Source organism: Callospermophilus lateralis, chromosome 14, assembly GCF_048772815.1.
Source record: "Callospermophilus lateralis isolate mCalLat2 chromosome 14, mCalLat2.hap1, whole genome shotgun sequence".
Lineage (NCBI taxonomy): Eukaryota > Metazoa > Chordata > Mammalia > Rodentia > Sciuridae > Callospermophilus > Callospermophilus lateralis.
This window is the reverse complement of record NC_135318.1, coordinates 37,152,136-37,178,109: the sequence shown is the minus strand read 5'-3', so window position 1 is coordinate 37,178,109 and position 25,974 is coordinate 37,152,136. Positions and strand designations below refer to the sequence as shown.

The 25,974-nt window shown below is 53.6% G+C and overlaps 1 protein-coding gene across 1 annotated transcript in view; it reads right to left on the bottom strand.

The window, feature by feature from the left end:
• Positions 1 to 25,974, bottom strand: part of Ttc7a (tetratricopeptide repeat domain 7A) — a 112,659-nt gene that overhangs the window by 21,315 nt on the left and 65,370 nt on the right. Inside the window, exons 12-16 of the mRNA XM_076833278.2 lie at positions 22,157 to 22,274; positions 20,865 to 20,922; positions 19,557 to 19,629; positions 15,630 to 15,790; positions 108 to 224 (exon numbers count right to left, since the gene is read on the bottom strand). Of these exons, the coding sequence (XP_076689393.1) occupies positions 108 to 224; positions 15,630 to 15,790; positions 19,557 to 19,629; positions 20,865 to 20,922; positions 22,157 to 22,274 (527 nt within the window). The remainder of the gene's footprint in view (positions 1 to 107; positions 225 to 15,629; positions 15,791 to 19,556; positions 19,630 to 20,864; positions 20,923 to 22,156; positions 22,275 to 25,974) is intronic.

Here is a 25,974-nt window from a genome sequence, read left to right as displayed (position 1 = left end):
TCCAGGCACTGCAGACACTCAGCTGAGGACGGTTGTCCTGGCAACCACTGCCTGTCAACTGGGCCCTCCACCCTCTGGCAACCCAAGGGATGAGGACAGCCACTCACCCCAGCTGGGAGAAGCTGTATAGTGTCTGCCATAGCTGCAGCATTTGTCTGCAGGTCACGAGGGCTTCCTCTGGGCCTTTTAGTACCTGCTCCAGCTTTACCTTGGTGAACATCAGGCTGCAGGGAGAGAGAGACAGAGCGGCCGTCAGAGGGCCCACGCCAGGCTTTCCCACAAGAGTGGGACCCCACGGGTTTCTGCCCCACCAGGGCAGCCCCCATCTGCCCGCCTCCCAGCCACAAGAGACAGAATGCATGGGAGGGTGGCAGCCTCCACTGTACCCCTGGGCCTCTTTCTTTCTGTGACTGTTTCTCCCCATGTGTGTGGTCAAAGCATGAGACACTCTTCTGCATCTGTCAGTGCCCGCTGTGCTCTTTCTGCCTGTCCCCTGATCACAAGCCATCTTGCCCACGCTCTAAAGTGTTGTTAGGTATGATTCCCAGCCTGGCAGTTTGCTCTGCCTCCCCAGATCCTCAGCTGAGCGGTTCCCGGCATGCCACTGACACATGTTTTAGACTTTTGTGCCCTACGGGGCCCCGGATAGGGCCTCAGATAAGGGAAAGCAGCTATGACTCAGTGAGGCTAAGCAAGAAACTGGTGGAACAAAGGTCACCTTAGGGCACAGTTCTGCCTTCTACCTTGCCAGCACACAATAGCTGCCCAATTAACATCTTCTAAGTGGAACTGGGAACTGATTCCCGACCCTGGATATGCTGGGAAGGTCCTGGGACTCTGCATCACAAAATTCTTCCTTGGATTTCCTAAGATAGCTAGACCCTCTTACATGGGATTAAAGTGACATGAAACCCCCTTTCAACCACTATTTAGGGACAGTTGCTGCATCATGGCAGCAGCTTTCAGACTTTCTCCCTGAAAAGCTGAAGTCCTCTGAGGCAAGATGAGCGAAGAATATACCCTTAGAATGGCGAGAGGGCAGGAGGGGTGGACAGCTTCCCCTCTGCCCTGGGCACAGCAGGGAAAGCAAGAACACTGAACCCAGACCGGTCAGACTCCTTGCTCACCAAGAGCTGGAAGGAGCCCTGGAGGCCCTGCCTTGGCAGGTGTCGGCCTTTCCATTGTTAAGGAGTCTGAGGGTCTGGAGGAGGTACCCAGAGAGGAAGTCCAGCAATACTTCTACCACCGGCAGAGCCAGCAGTACTGATGCATACCCACTGTCTGGGCAGTCTGTGGAGAGTCTGGCTGAGCCACTGAGGCCCAGACAAGGCTGTCACTCCTGGTTCTCAGAGGTCAGCAGGGAGGCCCCGTTGTCCATAGCATGGCCGCTGAGTGAAGCACATGACTGCGAGGCCTGGAATCTGATCACACCCATGCTGAAGCACAGCCCAACCCCGGTGGTGCACGGAGGGCCCGCGCCCCAGAGCTCCCAGGCTGCGGAAGGGGCAGCCCTACCAGGGAAGGCTGGCCTCCCTCTGGGTGCTGGCCCTCCCACCTACCCCCTCAATTGGGGTCTTGGCCTCCCCTTCCTCTGCAATGAGGCCAGGGCTCCATGGCTCATTCTGAGCCTTTCTTCTCACCCCATCTTAGACTGTGAGTTGTTGATAGAGAAGGAGGGGGGTGAAATTTTTCCCCATTGTCCTTTTGGAAGAAGAGTTTGGGGTTCTGGTATGTATTATTTTTTTCCTCCCTTTTCCTCAAAGATGCTTTTCCTGTCCCTGGACACAGGTCTCCGACATGGCCTCTCCTCTCCATTTTCATCCACCTCCCAAGTCTGACTTTGAAACTTTCCCCAATCTTTGGTACCCTTTTTGAACATTAATTCATGACCAGCCACTGGTCTCTGGGGTCCTGAGGGCAGAACCCAGGGTTTTCATATTGTAGCATCCCTATGGGCACATCCCCAAAGAACAGCTCTTGGCATCCTGTGGGCAGCTGTTGGGGAGAACTGACCCTCCTGCCCCATTCTTCTTTCCCAGACTTTCAAGGGGCCCAGCTCTAGGTGCCTTTGTTTTGGGAAATATGAAGTAGAAGACACAAATTCTGTCTTCAAGGTAATAATTACAGTGCTAAAAATGTCAAACTGTCCAGAGAACCAGATGCTGTATTTTTGGCTCAGTCTCAGCACAGAAAAAAAAAAAAAGAGAGAAGGAGTCGTGCTGGAGCTGGTGTTGGATGAAAAGGAGGGTGGGGTGGGATGTGGCTGGAGTCTGGGAGAGAGGTTTGGGGTGACGAGGAAGAAGGGGAAGGTTGGAGCAGACTTCTGTGTCCTACAGGCTGAGGAGGGAAAGCCCCTCCCTGGCTCAGGCCCAGGCCCAGACCACACCTCCCCTTGGGCAGCCACAGCAACTTCCCTGGGCAGGTGACTTCAATAGGACCTGGGCTAGGCTGGGACAGTTCCTGGGCAGACAGGCCATGCAGCATTCCCATACTCTCCGCCACCCACACATGTCCCTAGAAGCTTCTTTTTTCCAGACCCCTCTTCCCACGCCTGCTCCTGCAACCGAGAGAAAGATGGGTCCCTGGCAGACCTGTCTGCACCATGTGCCTGGCACAGAAGGAGTGGAAAGCTGAGCTGTCAGCGCGGCAGCTTCTATCAACACAGGCTGCACCCCCAATCGCCGCTGACATTCCATTAGCATGAGTGACCCCGAGTGGAATTTCTCAACCCAACCACATCCTCTCTGGGCCAGGCACGGGCTCCAACAGCCACCCTCTCGTCTGGTTTTCACTCCCGCATACTGAGGCTCCAGATTAGCTCCAAGGAGACTTCCTTGGTCTGGTAGCTGAGATGCCAAAGGGATCTACTTCGCCAAGCCCTGCCACTGTCTGTGCCTAAGCCTAAGCTTCTCTGAGGGTACATCGGGGCCTTCCAGCTTGGCTCCACCTTCCATTCCCTTTGGCTCCTCCCTCCACAATGACCTTGGACTCCTCACATGGGAGTCAGCAGCTCCCCGAGCCTCGGCACAGGCTCTGGGACTTGTGTGTGCTATGCTCCACGTCGGCCTTGCTGGGAGTCACCCTTCCCCGTCAGACATCCAGCCAGCTCCTATCCAGATGGTACCCTCAGGCTTTCTTTGTGTATCCCCTTGGGGGCTGTAGACCCTGCCTCCAGGACAGCCTTCACTATGGGCGTGACTTGGATGTATGCATACCTGCTGGCTCGCTTCCAATTCACTGCTGAGCTCTTGTCCCGTAGGGACACTCTGGCTCTAAGACAACCAAACCCAGCCTTGGGACACAAGTTCCCTTCCCCTCCCGTCCACTGGGATGGGTGGCTGCCATCCACTTACATATTCTGGGCCCAGTTTTCCAGAGAGCACCCTGGAGTGCCATGATGTTTGGTAGGTGACACTTTTGGATGTCACCCAATAAACAGAGTCACCCACCAGGCAGTTAGAGCTATGGCCACAGTCTTATCAGAACACGGGGCTTCCCAGGTGACAGGGGCAGAGTGGGCAAGTCAGGCTTTCCACCCTCTTCAAGCCGCAGCTCCTGCTTATCTGTCTTAATACAGAAGGAGTCTAAGACCACCCGGGATAAGGGACTCTGAGATTTAAAAACCAAAACCAAAACCCTATTTTAATCCCAGTCCTCTTAGAAGGCCTCAAATGACCACCTTCCCTTTCTCTAAGAGCCTGGGGACTGCATTCAGTTGGCACTTAATTTTTCTCTCTCATTGTCTTCCAGGCATGCCCACCTGGAGTTGAGATGCCTCCTACCTGGAGGGTGCGTTCCTGTGGGACAGGGATCTGTGGTGCTCTGCAGTGCCCAGCCCCTGTGCTGAGCACCCAGTGTCTGCCTAGAACTGGAGTCTGGTCACTTGACTCCTCACGTTTTAGTGTGGGCTGGACTCACACAGCTGACGCAGAGCACCACCAATTTCAATCCAAACAGTCCACAAGCCAAGTTTCACTACACACAAGACAGGGCCTATGATGAATAGCACGCTCCCGAGGTGATGTGCAGGGGTCTGTCTCCTCCTACTTGGAAGAGAGATCTTTATCCCAAAAGACAGTCATAGAGTGAAGCTAAAAGTATAACTAAGGAGGGTCTCTAAGACAGGAATTCTGTAATCTAGCGACCCTCCAATATATGGGCACTCAGACAAAGAGCCATTCTGGGAGAAATTTTAGAAGCAAAACCTACAACAGAGAAATCAAAAGCCTCCAAGCAGCCCACAGTAACAGCTCCAAAATTACATTATTGTCCTCAAACCCTGCACTGCAATGTCACTCAGAGTGAAGAGACACTGACTGAGGAGTCAGAAACCCATGCCAAAGTCCTGGCTCTGTGGCCACCCAGATGGGCAGGTCACACGTTCCACATCTGTAACACAGGAGTGAAGGCAGCTGACTACAGGCTCCCATGAGGCTGAACCCTGGTCACCTATGAGCAGCAGCGGAGAAACCGCACAGTAGCCCTCAACTCTCCAACATGGGCCTGCCCGATGCTTGGGAAGGGATGCCGCTTCGAACTGCAGGCCTCCCACATTGGCAGACCAGGGTTCCAGGCCGGGTGGGTGCCTCAGAAAGCTTAAGAAAGCCCCCAAGGACTGGGATTATGGCTCAGCGGTAGAGTACTTGCCTAGCACGTGTGAGGCCCTGGGTTCGATCCTCAGCACCACATAGAAATACATAAAATAAAGATATTGTGTCCAACTACAACTAAAAAAATGAATATTAAAAAAAATCTTGAAAAAAAAAAGAAAGCCCCTGAGCTTCCCACCTGGTCAGTAGGGCAGGAGGTCCCCATGGCTCCAGGACCAAGTCCTGGGCAAAGTGCTCTCGGCTGTGATGCTCTCTTGCAAGCACTTTCCTGTTTATGAAAGTGGAGAAGACCATGTGGAAGGGACACTGAGGTCTTTTAAGGCTCAGGCCCTTGCCACGCCCTCGGCCTCTGAAGGCTGATGTGAAAGTGAGTGTTCTCTCTGGGGAGGGAAGGAGCAAGGGCCAGTGTAAACACACTGTCCCGCTGCTGGGTCCTGAGTCTCCTCATTCCCGCCACTCCACTCTGTGGCCCTGTCCAAATCTTGTGGCAAGTGCACCCTGATCCCAGCAGGGAGGCTCAGTGCAGAGAGAAGCCTGCTCACTGTCAAGGAGGAGCTCGGTGCAGGCTTCTCTCTGCACTGAGCCCTCAGCGGCCCACTCCAGATCTCCCAAGCGGGGGGGGGGGGGGGGGGGGGGGGGGGGGGGGGGGGGCTCAGACTCCCTCTGACACTAGCTGAACTGCCAACCTCAGCTACCACTATGATCTGCTTGAGGACAGGGACTTGCCACATCACCCACACCCTTTAGCTCCTGGGTGGGGGTCACAGACAGGTGCTCAGCTGACCCGAGCAGAGCCAGCCCCTGCTGAACTGTGAAACGGCTCCGCCCCACAGGCGAGTCAGTCTCCGCAGTCCTCCTCCCTGGGAGAAGTCAGTGTCTCTGCTCCCTGGTATAAACTGGCTATTATCACCCGTCACCAGCTTTGCCCATCTTTCCAACTGCTCTGGCCAGGGGCTGAGGATGTTGGCATTCGCCTCCTACCCTCCCTCTCTCCCTGGCCCTCCCTGGCCTGCACTCCTGGGGCAGGATCAAGCTGCTAATTATTTGTCAAAAGGATTAAGGCTTGGAGCTCTTCCCATTTGAGGCAAAGGCAAACAATTTCCTTCACTGCCATAAAGAGAAAAGATTTTTGGATGAGCATGGTTAGTCCAAACACTTTTAAAAATTATTTTACAAAGAGGGGATATTTTTGGGACATTTCTGGTTTAGCAAGCACTGTCTTAGGGTCAGAGGTCAATCTCTCCATCTCCTGACCTGGGGTTCCAATCCTCTGACCCTCCCTGTGTCCCCTTTCCAGCTGTTCATCATGGCTATCCACTCTTGGGGGGGGGGGTGTTCTTAAAGCAGCTCCCTAGGATTACTCAGCACCTGCAATAAACTCTGGAACTTGGTAACTGTGGCAGACCTGTGGCAGCCACCAAGGGCCCTAGCTCACTCCCTGCTAAACAGGAGGGCGTATGTTGAGATCCTCTATACTTCCAGGCTCTGCCACTTGCTAAAAGTGCCTCAACCTCTCTGAACATAATCTTCATGTGCAAAGCAGGGGGGGCAACCAAATAGCCCAGGAGGTCATCGGAGAATGGAAGGAAGGAGAGCCCATGAGGCCATTGTCCGGGATATAGTTACCCCTTGAGAAAAAGTAGCTGTCATTCTCAGGCCTGTCTTCCTAGCAGGTCCTGTGTTTGGGCAGGGACCAAGTCATTCTTATCTTTATATCCCCACTGCCTTTCCTTCACACCACTCAACCAGAGCTGAAGCACGGAAGCAGGAAGCTGAGTCACAAGGAGGCCTGGAAAGCTGTGGGTGTTCCCAGGACCAGAGCAACTATGAGGAAGTGTGGCTGCAGAGCAGCCTGGGGGATGCTCCCTTCTCCCTGGCCCCACCGGCCCCAGCTGTGCTCTCAGGGCCCTGGGTGCCTCTTCCTGCTGCCCCTGGCTCCTGGCCATCCTGGGAGCCCTCTGAGATGAGGCCAAGGGTGGTGGCAGGTGTGGTGAATGCACAAAAGGGGGTATTATCTCTTTAAAGGACAGTAATTAGTAATTCCAACTGATGGCTTAGCCGGGCTGTTTTAATGAAGAGTTCTATTTTTATAGAAAACACATAATTGAGTGAAAAAGCAGGCTATTCTCTGAGTCAGGTGGCCACGCCTCTGCAAATAACTCTTTGGCCAGGAGGCCAGAATCTGTGCACAGCAAGGGGCCCCCATCTGGCGATGCACGTGTCCTTCTTCTAACCATGTTACCTGGGACAAGTCACTTGAACTTTTTTTTTCTTCCCTTTTTGTTACTGGGCTTGAACCCAGGGGTGCTTCACCACTGAGCCACATCCCCAGTCCTTTTTTGTATTTTATTTAGAGACAGGGTCTCACTGAGTTGCTCAGGGCCTCGCTAAATTGATGTGATCCTCCTGCCTCAGTCTCTTAAACCGCTGGGATTATAGGCATATGCCATCACGCCTGGCTCACTTAACTACTTCTTTTTTTGGGAGGTGGCGGGGGTGGTGGGGGGCACCAGGGATTGAATTCAGGGGCACTGGACCACTGGGCACATCCCTAGCCCTATTTTGTATATTATTTAGAGACAGAGTCTCACTGAGTGGCTTAGCACTTCGCTCACTTAAACTTATTAAAGTCTGTTTCTTGTTTGTCAAACGGGAAGGACAGATTCTATTCGCCTGAAGGTGGCTGTGTGAAAATAATGCACATAAAAGGCCCAGCCAAGAGGCTGGCACTTCATGAAAGGTCCGACTCCTGTCTGTCCTGTCACTCTCATTACTCAGCTCCTGTTACACACAATTGCTAACTTAGCCCTTCTGCACCTGTTTCCTCATCTGTAAAATGGGAATAACAATAGTTCCTACCCCTCCAAGGGTTGCTGAGAGGATCATGTGAATCCATGTGGGAACTCACATGAACTCACAGTGAGTTTTTGTTTAGCAAGCACAGGGTGTCCTGCTGCAGTCGGGTGCTCAGGGTTCACGATGGTGGCTGTCCAGCCATCAGCTCCTTGGGTTCTAGTCCCTACTCTGCCACTCACCAGCCATTTGATTTTGAGATATCACCCAGCTCTTCCATTAGCTTCTCACCTTTATAACAGGAGTACTGTACAGACCAACCAAGAGACGTCAAACCAAACCACAACAAACAGGGGGAGGCCTGCGAGATGCCAAAAATCCTCATTTGTTCTCCTCTTTCCTTCCCAAAACACCCAACACAACTCTATTAGTCTACCAGTCTGAGGGTCTCCAGAGGTGTGCAGGGTGCCCGGCCCTGGGTTCCCAGTGGTGGGGGTAGTCGACAGAGGAGAGGTCACAGTCCCTGCCTGAAAGGGGCTTTCAAACTCATCAGAAGCAATTAGGAAACAAACAACAACAAAAACCGAAAACATTGAGTGGCTCGGCTTTGGAGCACAGGGGTTCCGAGAACAAAGCGGGGCCTGGGAGAGTCCCTGACAACCAGTGAGATCTGGATGCAGTGGGGTGACGAGGGCACCTGGGCAGGGTCAGGGGGACTGGGAGGGCAAGGATAAAGGCTTGGAGTGGGGATGTGCTGTCACCTGGCCAGGCACAGTGGCCCCACCCAGGTGACAGGATCGTGAGAGAAGGAGGGGAGTAAGCCCTCCCCAGCCTGCCCCTGGCCCCCTTCAGCTTCTGATCACCTGGATCTCAGCGGGCTAGGATGCCAGGGACACATTGAGCCACACAGGTCTCCCAGATTCCTCCAAATTCCCTGGCTCTGGAAAAACACCACCAGGGTGGGAGCCTAATTTAACTCACACAGCTCTTTCAAGGGTGTGGTTTTTACAGGGACTCTCAACAGGACCAGGGGCCTCCCTGAAAGGGGGAAGGTCATTCCAGCTAAATTACCTTCCCAACACAGGAGGGACCCCTTTTAGCAGCTCTGAACCCTAAAGCAGAGTTTTTTTTCCCCTGGGAATTGGAGGATTCCACATATCCATGTCTCCTAATTTTTTTTGGGGGGGGGGTACTGGGGAGTGAACCAATAGCTCTTTACCACTGAGTTACATCCCAGATCTTTTTATTTTTTAGTTTGAGGCAGGATCTTGTCAAGTTGCCTTGGCTGGCCTTGAACTTGTGATCCTTCTACTTCAGCTTCTCATATAGATGGGATGACAGACGTGGGCACTGGGCCCCGCTGACTCATGTCCCTCAGTCTTTGAAGGCTCCTGATGATTCTTCACTTCTTAGTTGATTCATTTAACATGATCTGACTGAGACACTTTAAAAAGCAAGGGTCTGAAAAAAAAAAAAACATCTACTTGCTGAAGTAGCTCTTCCTTCCTTCAAAGGCCTCCTCTACCTGGTGAGCAAGCAGGTTGCCCTGAGGGTGGCCCCCAGCCTGGGCGCACCATTCTCAGCTGTGTTCTGTGCTGACTGATGGCTGATCCCATTGGCCTCTGGGCTCAGCTTCCCTCTGCTGTGGGCCACCTCCAGTTACTTCCGGATGCTCCCTAGACCTAAATTCACGACCTTGGCAGGATTGAATGTAAACCACACAGAGCCTTTTCATAACCATCCTGGGCAGAAGACCTTCCAGAAAGGCCCTCATGTACAACAAAGGTAGGTTCCCAGCAGGTATGGCCTTGCTCTCCGTCTGTCACTTCTACTCAGTGAGACCTGCAGGTACCTGAAGACCTCCCCCTGCTGAGGGAGATCAGCCCTGCTTTGTGGGCAGGGCCCTCTTCCAGGGGCAGACAGACTTTGTCTCTGCTACAGAGAACCCTGTGTCCTAGGCCTGGGCTATAGCAGGGAGATCAACGAACATCAGAAGCCAAGGGCTAAGACCCCCTTTGAAGACAAAAGTAGAATTCCTTTGAGAAAAACCTGCAAATATCCGTCTTCCTTCCTCTCTTCCCGAGACAAACAAAACAACCCATGTCATCTATCTTCTAAGGTCAAATGTAAGCTGCCCACTACCTGGAGACCGAGGGCTGTACCTTACGATTCATAGGCGGGACCCAAAGTGAGATCAGAGGTGCTCATGGGACAACCGATGAGGGGAAATGCTGAATGTCAACCTAGCTTAGCTGAGGAGGAACTGACCTTTGGGAAGGATCCCATGCTGCCAGTGATTACGCCTGGCTTAACACTTCCCTCAGCCCCCCGGCCGCTGGTGTCCTCCTCAGGCGCTGGGGCAGCCAAACAGGTTTCATGAACCCAGCAAAAGTGATAAACTGTTTGTACTAATACCTTTGATTCCAACCCCCTCGCTGGAGTGTTGGTATTTTAAGCATTCTTTTGATGTACTACAAAGTCCTTAATAAGGACAATCAAACACACTGGGTTTAAGGCGCCACGAGAAATTTGTCGCCAGCCATCTGAGAAAATAGGTGAGGCAGGTCAGGTGGATGAGAGAAGTGCCCTAGAGGCTCAGCTCAGCTTCAGCCTGAACTGGGTCCAGGCGAGGTCCGCCTTGGCTAATGCCTAGTTATCAGCTCAAACATTTTCCAAAACAATCTAGGTTTCCTGGGGCAGATGGCTTTGGCGGTTCATTTGTTTACCCCAAGCGAGCTCAGGCTTGTGGAGAGGGCCATATTGTTCCCCTGATGGGAAGGGCCCTCTGGGGCTATGACATACCTTCCCCCAGGATTTTCCAACTCCCTTAGGACCAGGTCTGGGCCAGCAGGAACTCCTAGGAGGACCTGCTCTGACCAACTGAGGTTTGGAGGGTGGGAGGATGCGGTCTTGCCCCTTGTGGGGCGGGAAGAGAAACCATTTGCTCCATTGCTGATCTAGGTATGGCTTGGGCCTTCGTAGCCGGCCTGGCAGGCTTCCAGGGCTGGGTGGGAACAGTGACTGACAGGCTGGTTATTGGAAAGCTCCCATCATTAGTCCGGGAACTTTGTTTGGTTGCTATGGTGACCTTCACTACAAGGGTCTGACTAAAGCGCAAAGAATCTGTTACCTAAAACCATTGCCTGACAGTGCCATGGCTTTAGGAAGGACGCTTATCAGTGACCTGTTCCCCTTGACCCCATGTCCGTGCCCCTCCCTGGTCAGGCGCCCAGCTGCCTCCCCCACCCCAAATTAGAAGAAAGCCATCTCCAGGGATGGCAGGAGCTTCTCACATTCCAAACAGGGACACTGCTGCCCCCAAAGGCCTGGGCCTCCTGGCTGGTGGTCAGGGACAGCCTGGCCAGCACATGTGTCCAGGGCTTAGTCGGAAGCCCACAGGATTTCAGGAAGCCACCCCGGGTGTCTGGTTCCCATCGTGCCAGGTTCACACTGTCCCTGAGGGGCCATCAGTCTCTGCCTCGTCACGTTCCTGCTTTTTTAAACCTGAGCTCTACTAACTAAAGGTCATCCCGCAGCATGGAAATAAAGATCCTCTTTGCTTCGCTTTCTAATCCCTGAATTCTGAAGGATTTTCTAAAGTTTGACTCTACGAAAGCTAGGTTTTGTTCTGGGAGCTTGACGCTGGCTGTATGGGAGTGGTGACATCACAACGCTCTTCCCAGAGCTGGCCTCCTGGGAAGGACCCACAGGGCACCACCTCCTTACTCCAACTCCTGGTCCCTGCACTCACTGCTGCCCTCAGGTCCCAGATACCAGTGTGACTCTGTGGGCAGCCCCTCGACCCTCCACACTGCCACCTCAGACATGGCTGTCCATCAGCTACATGACTTCCTTTAGTTTGAGCCTCAAAGCAGACCCCAGGAAGCCAGGACCGATGTTGACTGACTTTTCAAAAAGCAAGTTGCTGCAGGTGGCATGGGCAAGTGACAGAGCTGACTCAAGGGCAGGGACCTCATTATGGCTCTCACCCGAGGATAACCTCGAGTGGACTGGGGGTCCATCTACTACCCACTGGCTCCCTCCCCTGCACCAGGCTTCTCTCAAACAATGACAGGCAAAGCGCCCATGCCAACACTGGCCTGGCACGCTCTGGCACCCGCTGCTCTGATGGTTGCTGCAGGAAAGACAAGTTCCAGGAGGCATCAACCCCCAGACAGCTGTGCCTGTGTTTGGTAGGAGAGAGACCACCATAGGCCTGTGAATGTCCCCTGAAAACAGAGTTTGTTGGCAACAGTGAGGTCAGGGCTGAGGAGGTTTGGTTCATGTTGTTTTGCCGAGTGATATTTTACTGGACCAGTTGTTTAATTAACTATCTTGGCAACAGCTGGAGCCACTGTGCTTGTTCCCAGTGCAGGGAGCAGCTGGAGGAGCAGGACGCGGTGTCAATCCAGGAGCAATGACATTTTGCAGAGATCCCTGACCCGTAATGGACTCAATGACATTTCCTGCTAATCCCTGGGTTTCTGTACTCTGGGGTTTCTGCTGTGAGGAACAGAATGACTTATTTGCAAAGTGACATGGTCATTACCTTATGGTCACTCAACAGAGGTGGAAGGAAGGCAGCTTCCCCAGCCACATATATACACTTGTACATATATTTAAAACATAATACATATATATATATATATATGTATATATATATATATATATATATATATATATATATATATATATATATATATATTTTTTTTTTTTAATGGAAGAGGTTCATTCTCTCACAGTTCTGGAGGCCAGAAAGCCCTATATATTTTTTTCCAGTTAGAGTTTTTTTCTCCAGTGCTGGGGATGGAACCCAGGACCTCACACATGACAAAGCAAACACTCACTCTACCATGAGCTACACCCCAGCCTATTTTGTACCCTTTAAGGACCGGCTCACATGAAAACAGAGCTCTTCCCAGTCTGGCAGGGGAGGGGCTCAGAGTGGCTCAAGATAAAAACTGCTTCTCCTACCCTGCCGACCCCTGAGCAGATGGGCAGAGGCGGGGTGCTACTGCACCCGGGGTGCGTCCCTGCAGCACGCTGCTCTGCACACTACAGGGAACGAAAGGGGATGCAGGGTCTCGGCCCCCTGAGTTCCTGACGCCCCTGAGTCAGACACAGTGCGTCCTCTGTATGGGTGAGTTGTTCCCACGGCAGAGGCTGCCCCCTTAAGGCTCCCGCCTCCACAAGCAGGGACACTGCTGGGGGTGCGGGGAAGCCCAGGACTTAGGCTCCACACTGACAGCAGCCATCTGTCTGCACCAGAGCTCCTCCACCTTTCTGTGGCAAGGCCCCTCTAAGAATCTGATGAAAGCCATCTCCCCACATGCACGCAAGCACAGCCCTCACTCACGTCCCCAGGAAGCAGCAAGCTCAAGGCCAGGACCCTCTGCCCATGAAGACACACTCAGAGTGAGGGGGCGTGTCCTGGTGGGGTGGGAGGAAGGTGGTGAAGAGTGCAGCTGGGGAAGGGCAGAGGGGGCTCACACCCTGCTGTGAGGAAGCTGAGCCTTCCCAGCCCAACCCAGAGCCCAGGAAAGTGGAGGAGGTGGTGCCCATAGGAGGCACCTGCCCGAGGTGGGCCAGAGGGATGGTCCCCACACCGAGAGACCCCATGCACTGCTGCACCTCGCACAGCTTGGACTTCAGACTTTCAACCCGGGGAGGTGGTCACATGACGGGGAGGAGTGCCTGCTGGAGCACTCAGCTCAGAAGTTAGGAAGACACACTGAGCCACCTGCCCACCTGCGGCTGGAATGGAAAGGCCTCTTTGCTGGAACTGGGGGTGCAAGGCAGGCCTCCTGGGCCGGCTCTGAGTCTTCCTGAAGCCCTGTCAGAGCAGCTGTGCTCCTGTCTGCTTCATATTCTCAGTTTCCGTGTGAGATTCACTTGGAAAAGGACTTGCTGATAAAATACTGTTTGCCTCGAGCCTTGCCTGGCATCCGTGGTGCACACGGCCCAGCCCCAGGGGTAGCTGAGGAGTCTCTTACCCTTTCTCACCCTAAGATTCTGTTTTTTTGTTTTGTTTTGTTTTTGTTTTTATACTGGGGATTGAACCCAGGGCCTTGAACAAGCTAGGCAAGCAAGCACTCTGCCCTGAGCTATGCCCTCAGCTCTTTTAATTTTATTTTGAGACACAGTCTTGTTAAGTTGCCAAGGCTGGCCTTGAACTTGTGATCCTCCTGACCCAGCCTCCTGAGCTGCTGGGATTACAGGTGTGTGCCACCACGCTGCTTCCACCCCCACCCCCCAAGAGGATTCTAGATCTTCTTAGCCATTTCTGTCTCCACTGAGGCCTAACTGACACGAGTGAATGCACACACAGACATACACATGCTCGTGCAGGTACACACAGGCACAGGCACATGGATCACATGCACACCAGCCACAGTGAGTCAGGGCCTGGTAGACGGGTGTGAGGATGGAGTTGGAAAGAGAAAGGTAGCAGCACTAGGATTGGAGAAACTTTGTCTTTGTGTCTTTTCATTATAAATAAAATTTTAAAAACCCATAAATGTTATCAGCCTGTATTGCTGTATAATATTTGCCATTAACTGAGATAAGGTATCTAATCCCTTGTCCAAACGGATTTATCTGTGTTTTAGAATCCCCTAAGTGACCTGCCTTATAAAGTGACGTGATCAGAATTTTACCAGTTTCTCAAAAGCTGGGTCAAGGCTCAGACTCAGGGCCATCCCTTAAACACGAGGATGGGCCTTTGTTGAGATGGTCACATGCTCTACTCACACCTGTGAGCAGCTGAGACCCACCTGGGTCCTGCAGGTGGGGGTCCATCTGGATGAGGGTAGGCAGAGCAAGACTCCAGGATCCTGGGACTGCAGAGCAGGCTAACTGGCAAGGCAATGACAGCCCTGGGCCTCATTCATGGTGGGCCCCTCTTCGCAAGGCCCACTGTGTTGCTTGGCTTAGGAAACCCCACCATGCCCGGGGCACCCCTCTTTAGAGGCCTTGGTGAGGAGGACCCCATCCACAGCAGTCCTCAGCACCCTGGCAGAGGCCACAAGTGAAATCACCTGCAGTGTTCTCTGAAGGAGGCCAGGGATGCTGGAAAGGCCAAGCATGACCCCTGTAGTCGGCCCTGTTTCTGATAGGACAGAGGCGGAAGCCCAGGTCTCCCTGTGAGGAGAACCTCCCAGGCTGAGACACTGCGGTTTCCGTTATCACCCATCACCACTGAAGTACCCAAGGATTCCACTGATTTTCCCTAATTCTCCATAACATTGCCAATTCTCATTGATACTGCCAGCATGAGTCACAGTGACCAGGGTGACCAGGACCCCAGCTTCCTCCTGGCAGTCTACAGTGGGACAGCTTCAGGTTGGTTCTAAATGGCCTTCCTTCAGTCCCCAAGGTGGAACAGGGTGGGAGTCAGGGAGCTCAAGGGCCCCTCATTCTGGGATTATAGAATTCGGAGAAACAAAGACTATTGTACCCAGTGTCACCTGTCCCTGAGGGGAAGAAAGCAGAAATCAAAAGATGTCTTCCCCCTGGTTTCCTCCCACAGAGCAGCCAGGCTCCTGCCTCAGCTGTGTGGCTCTTGTTCCCATGTTCTGGTTTGGTGGCAGTAGTTCCTGTGGTATAGGTGAGGGTGGGAAGAGCTAGTCCTACCCCACCCACCACTGCCTGGGCCAAGTGAAGCTTGAACTCTGCTTCAAGAAGAAGGGTTATCTGGTTAGGGCAGTAAACAGAGGAGCAGGAAAAACTACCCTGGAGAAAGATAACTACTCCCTCCCAGGGGCCATCGAGAGATGTAGGTGGAATGGCTGCTTGGAGGCAGGGGAATGGCTCCTTTGGCTCTGCCAGCTCAGCCAGTGATAGAATCCCATCCTTGGCTGGTTGTATGAGGGTCATGATTAAGTCACATGCCCTGAGGATGCTCATGCAGAGTGGGGCGGGCGGAAGCACCTGAGCGGTACACTTGCAGTCCAACATGCCACACCCTCTTGTGCATGTCCACAGTCCCTGCCCCCCCAAAGTTGAGCAGCAGCACAGGCTCACTAGTCCCTGTGTGGCACCCCAGTACAGAGTCCCGGGGTCACTGACCACCCTACACCCGGTCTCCACCTGGGAGCATGCATGCAATAGGAGCTTACTCCATGTGCATGGCTGGCAATAAGGGTGTGTGTGTGCCCAGGTGCCTTTGCCAGTGGCCAGTCAGCCTCTTAGTCACCCCCCACCAGACAGGGTCCCCAGGGAACTCACTTGAAGTTCTCAGGGTACTCGGTGATGGCCATGTTGATGACATCCAGGGCGTGCTGATAGTGCTTCTGGGCGGAGAAGAGCAGTGCCAGCAGGTGGAGTGCGTTGGCATCGTCCCTGCACATCAGCAGCGCCTCCTGCAGCTGCTCCATGGCACTAGAGATCTGCCAAAGCAAGTGGCCAGCTTAGGGACCTTCCCCAGGGCTCTGGGGGCCAGGTGTCAGCCAAGAAGTGAGCGAGCCCTGGGCCTTGGGGGATGGGGATTGTACAACAAGAAAACACGTACCCCAGACAGCCCAGCAAGGAGGGACCTGCTGTCCCTGTGGGGAGTAGAGGGCAGCAGGTTCATGGTGCAGCATGAAGGATTTTGGTAGACACTGGGAAGCACTTCCTAAATGGAAGTGTGGGAGTTCTAGGAAGAGGCAGCCTGATCAAGTGCAGAAGCCCTTTCCTAGAGCTCTGTCAACGGGGGTCAGCAGATGGAAACGGGGTTCTCAGCGTAAGGTGATAGAAGGGGTGTTCCAGGCAGGAGAAAAGCTGACCAAAGGCAAGGACGCAGCAGAGGTTAGTGTGAGAAGAGGGGAAGACTGCTTTCTAATGCAGGCATTGGGGGCGCCTAGCCAGATTCTAATCTTGTGTTTTGTTTTACGACTCAATAAATGATTATCAAGCCTGGTTCTATACAGAAGTAAGACTGGACAGGTAGGAGGAGGCCAGATCATGCAGGGTGAAGAAAGTCACATGGAGGGTCTGGGAAGCCCCTTGCAGATGCCCCCAGGAATGCTGTGAACTCAGCCCATGGTCTTCTGGAAGACAGTGGAGACACCCAGGGCCACATGATTCCCAGCTGATGAACCCTGATTTGCTTCTCTTCTTGGAGCTCTGTGTGAAAGACACCAGGCCCTGGTGGCTCTGGGAGGCCTATTGGTGAGGAGAGGCAGGTACAGCGGGGAAGGGCAACTTCTACTGTCCTATCTGAGTGGGACCCTAACACCCTACCAGATCTAGCTGCTGAGAGACTCATGATTTGCAGCTGTGGTCATGCCCCATCTGCAAGTAGCAACAGGGACGTGGGGTTAACTTCCTAGCACACCCCAAAGGGAGACTGTGCAGGGCTAAGACCATATGCCTGCCTACCACCGCCTTGCCAGGATGGATCCCTGCTTCTAGCTGGCCTTGGGGAGGATATGGGTGGTTCCGGGAACTCCCCTCTCCTGAAGAAATCATTCTCAGCACAACACTCCCCAAGATCGGTTCCAAGGTTCATCTGCAGGCTCATCTCCTGCATCCCATTCCACCTCTTTAGTATCGGCACCCATCTGCTGCTCAGTCAGGGAGCAAAGCTCCTCCCAACCCCCACCCACGTGGCCAGGCCTGTACACCCTTGGCAGGGGCTGGGCAAAGTTTCCACAAACATCAAGGAGTAAAAAGAATTCTGCAGTCACCAATGTAAACAGTCTTCTTCAAAAGATGCCCATCATCCTGGTGCCTGCGGCAGCTCTCGAACAATTTCCTGTGACCTGCGCCCCTTACACCATCTCCTCCTTCTTAGCAAACACATGCGAGCCTACTGCTCCAGTCCTGGCTGGGGCAGTACCATCTGAATCCACTGATCACGCTCTTTCGGGCTTGTTGGTGTGTTGCAGAAAGAGCAGTATTTGTGAATTTGGGGGGGGAAAAATGGTTCTAGCCATATCCTGGAGCTCCAGTCTCTCTGAATTCAGTTTCCTTATCTGCAAGTTAGGCACATGCCTTACTTCAGAAGGGTTAAATGAACTGCAAATGAAAATGCATGTTTATCTTCCATCCCTTGATCTTTTCAAATGTCCTCACCCTAAGAGGTCCAGCCCTGTGGAGCTATTTAGCAACAGAGCTGGGCCTCCCACAAGCTGCTAAGCCCCTGCTGGGTGAGCCAAAGGCCCACACTCAGCTCTTCCCAGGTCCAGGCCAGCCAGGATGGACCAGGGTTGTGGCAGGCGTCCAGCTAACTACTATGTCCTCCTCACCTTCCAAATGTTGGTACCTCCATCCTGGCCCAGTTCCCCAGGACACACAAACCTCCTCTACCCCACCCTCCAGCTGCTGGTTCATCCAGTTGCAACTCTTAGCATGAGGCTCTGTTACCCCCTTGATCACTGTGGCTACCACTTTGGCTTGTCTGTGCCTCCCCAAGGCTGTTCCTGCCAAGGTAATTCTGCCACGACACACCCCATTACCCTGGGCTAGGCACCCATGTCCCTAACCATCACTGTTGGAGCAGCAAGACATGCTCTGGGCAGGATGGGACAGCTCCAAGCCTCAGAGAATCAGGCGGGTGAGGGCTCTGTTAAAGTCCACTCAGAGGCCCTCAAACCTCTGAGGCTGATGTGACCTGGAGTCCCCAGGAAAACTAGGCACCAGGCTGCAATGGCCTGGCTGGCCATCTCTCTTGAAGGATGGGCCCTATTCATCTGAGATGGGTGAATAATTAAAGAGATTAAAAAATGCATCACCAAAGGTTTATCATTAACTTGATTGGCAAGAAAAGCACCAGGTTCTTTTACAGAAGGCTAAAAATAAAGCAGTCTCAGGTATCTTTCCATCTGTGTTCCTGGGAGGAGGGTGATGCTCTTGGAGAGAGACACAGAAGGACCCAGTGCCTGGTTGGTCCAAGGCCTGGAAGTCAGGAGCGTGGGCACAGCTTGGAGGTGGAGGAGGGACGGGGTGAGTCACAGGGGAGGGGATAAAAGAGGAAGTGAGAGAAGCAGCAGAGGACAGCAGGAATGACGGCAGGGCCGAGGGGAGAAAATGGTTGAGATAGAAGGACAGAGAGAGGGAGACAGAAGGACTCAGAGTGACAGTGACAGGTCACTGGACCCAAGAAAAGGGTCCAGGCATGGGGTGAGAAGGAAAAGATCCAATAATGAGAACCACCATGCAGTGACAAGAGGAGCCAGGCCAACGTGGGTTCCAGGGGAGGGTGATGCAGGCAGAGAGTACAGAACCCCATCACCCTGGAGTCAGGAGAAAAAGCCCACTCAACTACTGATGTCCAGGCACGACAGCAAGACCGGCCTCCTGGCCAGGAATGAGGTGCCATGCCCATCCCTGGATGGACCACGGGTTTTCTTAACTGGGGCAGGGAGGGCTTTGTACTGGAGACCCGAGTCTAGTGCTCCAGCAGTCTGGAGCTCAGCCTGTCTTCCGGAGGTACAGGAGACGAGAGCTGTTGGAAAACGGGCTTGTCTGCGGTCCCTGAGCAGTCAGTGGGTGTCACGGTCCATATGCAGTAGGCCAAGGCCACCAGGGAGCTCCTGCTTTGGAGGCTGCATGTGTGCCCGTGTGTGAGGCAAGGGAGATTCTCCAGGGCTTGGGGTGGGGACGTGCCTAGATAGCCAGGGTCCTCTTGACAGCTCACAGCTCAGCTGCTAGCTTGGGGAAAGGTAGGTCTGCCTGGAGAGCTGCAGATGGTGGCGGTGCTCCCAGCATGGTGAAGGCAGTTGGTTGACAGGAGGCCCCCTATAGGGTCCCAGAAGCTAAGGCCGAGTCTCAGGGAAAGGCTTTGGGTAACATAGAAAGCCCACCCGGAAACTGCTCCAGGTGCCACATTCCCCCAGACTCTCAGGGAAAGGTTGGCGGGAGGCAGGACACAAGCAAATGCTGTTGTGATCACTCATCACCTCAGAAGACTGAAATGTTGTAGGGTAAGTGAGGGCAAGAGATGCTCCCTTCCTCTCTGCCCCCCATGGGCCAGGGCTGTACCCCATTAACTGACTTCATCCTCACTAGGACTCTCCAAGGAGGGGCACAAAGGTGCTCACAACAGATAAGGACGCAGAGGCTTAGAGAGGCCCAGTCACTTGCAGAAGGTCACACAGCTAGTAAGCAGAATGGCCAGGAAGGGATCAGCACCCCCCAGGGATCTGGGGCCTAGGAACTGTGACAACCCACCTGTCGGACGAGGGCCAGCTGCAGGGAGACATAAAGGATGATCTGGGGGTCACTAGGTGCCAGCTCCAGGGCTCTGTATGGGGAGAGGAAGTGACAAGTCAGTCATCAATGATTGAGCAATCGCATATGAGCTGGACCTCAGCTTGCCAGCCCTAAGCCGGGTGCTGTGGGGCCACACAGTGGGGATGGGGGATTTGGCCAGGCCCTGTCTTGGAGGCACATCCAGTTGGAAGATGATGGCTTAGGCAGAAGTCCCCAAGGCAGGGGACAGCTGCTCTGGAGGGCTGGCACTAGCTGAGGTAGGGACCATCTGCAATGTGGCCCTGAGGTGACAGACCTGAGTGAAACAGGGGGAGGGGCGAGAGTGTGTATATCCATACCCAGCAGCCTGGCCTTCGCCTCTGAGCATCTGTCAGCTGGCCAGAGCCTCCCACCTCCCTTCAGAAGGACAGAGGCTCCCTGAGGGTGGAGGACCTAGAATGGCCTCTCTGGCAAGAATGAAGAGCTGGTGGGGAAGAGTCTCACATCCCCCTGGAGCTGCATCCCTAGGTAGGGGTACAATCTGCCCAGAGGGGGGCAGATGTTCCAACAAAGCTGGCAAGTGGAGGCCCAGCAGGGCCCTAGCCAACAACACAGCCACCTCAGTGCTCAGGAGGGAGCAGGATACACAGAGGCTCAGAGGGAGAAGATGCAGGAGAGGGCCGAGGAAGGAGGGAGGAGGGAGACAGGTGGGTGGGGCTGTGGTGCAGAGGAGGGGCTGGGCAAGGGTGGGCCTGAGGCAGCAGAGCTCCTGGGAGAGGGTCGTCTCTGTGCCCTGACCCCAGGCTGCTAGGAAATCTCTGCGAGGGCTGTGGGAAGGTGGGAGGTCCTCACAGCCGTGAGGTGGCTGGGAGAGCCTGAAAGGAGACGATCACCATTCCTGACTCCCTGATAGCGGTAGGACATGGCAACCAGATGCGCTTCCTGCTTCATCTCGTGTAACTGTCACCCAGCAGTGTGCTATTATTCCATTTTAGAGCCCTGAGCCCCAGGGGCTGAGCCTGGTAGCTGCCATAGTCCCAGCTCCTAGCTGACCCCGGGGCTCCACCAGCATTGAAGGCCAGAGGCCTGGAGCTGAGGGCAGGGCTCGCTGCGTACCCGACCCCCATGGCCTGACCCTGCTTGCTGTGTCACCTCCCAGAGTCTTAGTTTCTTCATCCGTAAAGTGGAAATAGAAACCTCCATTTCATAAGGGTGAACACCTCAGAGGTAAACATGGAGGGGAAGAATACCCCAAAGGGCCCCTGGGGCCAGCGGACATCTCCTCACCTCTCCAGCGTCTGCAGTGCCTTCCGGTGCAATTCATCTTTCTTGGACTTCAGGGTGGCTGTAGGAGACAGATGGATTCTGAGACAACAGGGGCCTCGAAGGCCAGCAGCCCTGACGATGCTCTCTGCTGCCCTGGCCTCCTAGCGCATTTCTTGGCACACAGGTTCCTTCTACTCCATTGGCCTCCCTGCCCCCTGGACCAACCTGAGAAAGGTCATTGCCTGTGGTGGGCTTCCACGCTGCTGACGGAACCCCAAGCTGAGCACCTTTCTGGTGAACTGCATCCAACTTCACACACAGCAGGGCAGGTGTCCTGAGCCTTGGTGTGGTGTGAGCATGACTGTGCAGGCCCCACCCCAGGGTCTGCACTGAGAGCCAGCAGAGCTCCTCACCTTGAAAGCTTCAGGAACAGTCCCTACCAGGGCAGGGTCAAAGGCTAGGAGGCTCTTTTGATCAAAGCCTACTGTGACCAAGGGACTGAGGACTCCCTCTAGACCATGTGGAGGGCACAGAGGCCTGAAGACATTGCAGCCACATGCCTTGAGCAGTAGGAGCTGGCTCTGCACTAGGCTCTCGTAGGCAGCTTCTTCTCTTCTTTGGACAAGCCAGGCTGCACAGGGCCTCTGAGGCCAGGTGTGCATAGCCCTGTTCCCACAGCCCGGCACTAGGGAGAAGTGGGTGAAGGTAGATCCAAGTCCAGATTAGGCCTGGGGAGGGGTCTGTTACTCCCTTCCCCTCATGCTGCAAGAACAGGAGGGTAGCTGCCTGATCAATGGGGGAAAGTTGGCACTAGGGAGAGAGCACTAGACCTGGGCAGGAAGGAGTAGAACCTATCAACTAAACACGAGTACTTATGAAGCACCTGTTGTATGCCCAGCACCATGCCATATGTGATGGGGGATTTAAAAGACCTCAGAAGATCACAGAAGTCTGTGAGAACCGGAATGAAGGCACCGTGGGGTAGAGGGCTGATACCGGGAACCACAGACAGAAAGTACCAGAAGCTCCACGGAGATCAGACTGGGCTTTATTGGAGCTGGGGCAGGGCCTAAAAGGTGGGAAGAACTAGAGTGTGGGAAGAGCTGGATATGAAGGCGATCTGAACCAAAGAGTGGAAATGGAACTGAGAGGTGTGTATCTGTGCACGTGTGTGTGCGCGCGCATGCCTGTGCCACGCAGAAGAATGTGAATGGTGTCTGTGGGGAGTGGTGCAGTGGGGGTACTGGTGGGACAAGACACCTTGGAGGCAGTTAGGAAGCCTGAGATGTCCTCTCACAGGGCCTGGCACTCACCGTCAGTGGCCTGCAGGCTGTAGGTGAGACCCAGGGCCAGGTAGCCCTTGGGGAGGAAATCCCCAGCTTCCTCACCGAGGCTGACCACCACGTTGGCAAAGTGCTCGGCCTCCTCCAGCTGTGGAGAGGAGAGGTAGAGTCAGGGGAGGGCTCTGGACATGACAGGCAACACACAGTCACAAGCCTGGGATGCTGCTGTGCAGACGAGAACAGCGATTCTTCATACATGGGCCCCATGACTAGAGATCAGGAGGCTTGTCCAGGCCGCACAAGCATTGAGCAGAAGAACTGGCTGTTTCCTTTACTGGAGAGTGACTCTCTGGATCTGTTCCCCCTCCAAGGGGGCTTGTGCTCCTGGTCACAGGATGCCATCTCTCCCTGGGAGAAGCTTCCCTTGCCCCAGAGTCTAGCTCCCCAAAGCTTGCTATCAGGAGCAGGAACCCAAGGCAGGCCTGTCGGTGCTGCTTCCTTGCCTGTGTGGCCTCTGCGCCTGCCCTGCTCTGCAGACACAGGGGGGCCAGGGCTAGGCATGCTGGACATGCAGCCCCACAGGGCAGGCAGGCTGCCACTCCGGCTAAGTCCAGGGCCTGCTCCATCCCTGAGCAGTGGAAAAAGGCCTAGGGCTGTTTTTGTCCCTCACACAGCAGGGGGACTGTTCAAGTTGGAAAAGGACCAACTAGCAGGGGTCACACATGCAGACCATCACATACCCATAGATGAAGAGAGAGTCCATGAGACAGGCCTCATGGACACCCTGGGGCACCCACCACAGAGGCTGAGGTGGAAGGGCACATCACAGCTAGGGGCTACCGCATGCCCACTCTTGCCCACACGCATCCAAGAAACACTTCCTCCCCCCCACAGCGGCATGTCTGTGTTCCCATCTCTGAGAAAATGAGCTTCCAGAGAGGGCAGAGATGCTCCCTCCGTCCCTGAGATTCATGCCAGCCCACAGCAAGGGGCAGAACATATCACACCCAAGCCCTCTAGTGCCACCCACGTCAACATCCCCTAACCTCAGGTGTCTCCCCGCAGCCAGGGGCTCGCAACTGGGAGACCAGACTCACACTTAAGCTGCTTTTGGCACCACAGCCAGAGCTGCCCCTGTCCCTGCTTAGGTCCAGCCCCAGCAGAAGAGGGGCAGCTCTGTGTCCTGTGGCTTAATCTCTGGCCACATCTGGTACAGTCTCTCTCCCTAGAGTTTGGAATTAGGATCCTGAGACAGAGACCATTAGCCACGAGAGATGAGTTGGGCACAGTTTTGGTAAGCTCTGTGCAAAACTGAAAATCAAAACCAAAGTAAAACAAACACCCCTGAAGGAGCAGAGGGGCCATTGTGCAGAAAGGAAGGAGATAAAATTCACAAGGCTGCCATGTACCATGTTCCTACATGGCCGATGCTATTATGATTTCTACTGCCACCCCACAAAACAGGCTTTCTGCATGTGCAGTTACTGCAATGCTTATAAAGGAAAATATTATTATTAATTCTATTAAAACAAACAATACACAATTCAACAGCACACCACATCTGTAGGTGCTCTAACTAGCTAGCCAAAGAGTAGAATGCTGTCGCAGCAAGAACTAAAAACGAAATGCTTTATAACACTTAAGTCCCTTCAACTAGCAAGAGTGGGGTCCTGAATCCCTGGACGCTGACTCTGCCAACCTTCGCTCTGTCCTGCTGGAATTACGCTCAACCCCAAGTCAGCTCACTCGCCAATTAGCTTTCTGCAAAGAGGCAGGGCAGCGCGGTGACAAGGACAAAGCAGTGGGGCCATGCTGTCGGGACTTGAGTCGTGGTTTGGTCACTTGCTCTTGCTGTGCCTCAGTTCCCTGCTTCTGTATAATGAAGATAACAGCAGTGTCACTCAGGGGGCTGCTGGGAGGACCGAATGGGTCACATGGTAATGCTCAGGGCAGTGTGTGACCAGATAGCAAATACAATTTTGTAGTAAGCATTCATTTGCCTATCTATCTATCTATCTATCTATCTATCTATCTATCTTTCTATCTATCTATTTACTGATTGTGTGTATGTGTGATATTGAACCCAGCGCCTCATACATGCTAGGCTGCTCTACTATGGACTACATTCCCAAACCAGTATTATTTACACACACACACACACACACACAATATGAATACAACTATGCATTCATGTATATATGTATTTATGTGTATATATGTGTATGTGTGTGTGTGTGTATATATATATATATATATATATATATATATATATATATATACATATTGTACATACACATGATCTCACTGACAAATTAGGAAGTGGCATCAAAGGCCCTCTAGAATCCAGAGAGGGGACATTACTGTCTCTTGCCTGACCCTTAGTTAGGAGGAGTGACCACACAAGGATAAGCTGGTGACTCTGCAGCCCTGCTCAGTCTGCTCTGCCAGGTTGTTCAAGTTCTCTGACCCCACCCTGGTCCGGGACACACATTCCCATAATCAGTAGACCCAGTCATTGTCACAAGACTCACCCCCTCCGTGGGTTATGCACTGGAATATTTCCCATCCTATCCTGAGAGTCTATTTTAATTTTTTAAGTGTTCTAGCCCACAGCCCATGAACGGGTCTCCACCTGTGTGGTCTGCAAATGCAGTTCTAACCCGACAGTGTGAGCTGCCAGGTGCCTGAGCTTCTGCCACCTGCCCTGGTCTTCTCTGCTTGGTGCCTCAGGTGTACTTCCCAAACTCCAGACACTTCCTCCCCCAGCCTCCAAAGTTAACAACTGTCAGCTCTGTGGGGAACACTGCTTCTGCGAAGGTGTGGCTCTGGGTCCTGCTGCTGGTCATGACACTTCCCAGTGAGGAGTCTCCAGTGTTCCTGCCAACCTTCCTCCCCCATGATGCAATGCTCTTGTACCCAGGGCAGACACATAACCTTGTCAAAAAAAAAAACCTGAGAAGGTCCTCAGTCCTCCTGCAGTTCTAGAGAGACCGAACCCCCCACCCCGACCCCGCATGTCACAGCACCTGGTGGAACAGCTGGAGGTTCTAAGGCACAGGGGACTTGCATGACTTAGGCTCGGAAAGAGAAAAACTGATTTTCAGCCCAGGACCCCTGACCTCGGGCTGCCCTCTGTAGCTTTTCATTTTTCTCCTCTCTGACACTTTAGAAAAAGAATGAACTGAAGGGCATAATGCTTTGATACTCTGCTTTCAGGAGTAAAGGAAAGGTTCCCTGTGATCTTGCAAGTTCTCCTCTCTCCAGCGCTCCTTGCTGACCGCCTTGCTCTTCCTGGGCTGACTTCTCTCTGCAGCAGGCCAAAGAGGTTTCACCCTGGGAGTCTCCCCTCTTCCTGGGGACTAGACAAAGCCCATTTTTGAGCCTGCGGGGCTCTGTTTAAAGAGACCTCCAGTTTCTCCTTGGTTCCTTCCCACAGGACCCGGAGCCTACTGGTCACTGCTCTGTGGAAAACCTACTTTTTCCTTCCTGGGAGGAGAAGACACTTTCTCATTTCTATAAGGTGGTGGCAGGAGAGCTGGTGCTCGCTTCCTCCCTGCCGTCAACACTTAATCTGACTTCCTGGCTCTGCCCACCCCTAAATTTGAAAAAATGAAGGCAAAAATGTAAAGGTGCATCCTTTCTGAGTGCCTGCTCTTAAAGGGGCTATAACAGCCATGGTGAGCATTTACCAGGGACCGGCAGCGCAAGGCAGGGACAGGCTCCATCTCCGCTCATGTTCACAGCCTCCCCGTCACAGCGGATGTGACAGTTCTCAGATTACAGATGAGGAAACTGAGGCCCCGGGAAGTAAATGACTGCTTCAAAGCCACAAGCTAGTGAAGTGTGGG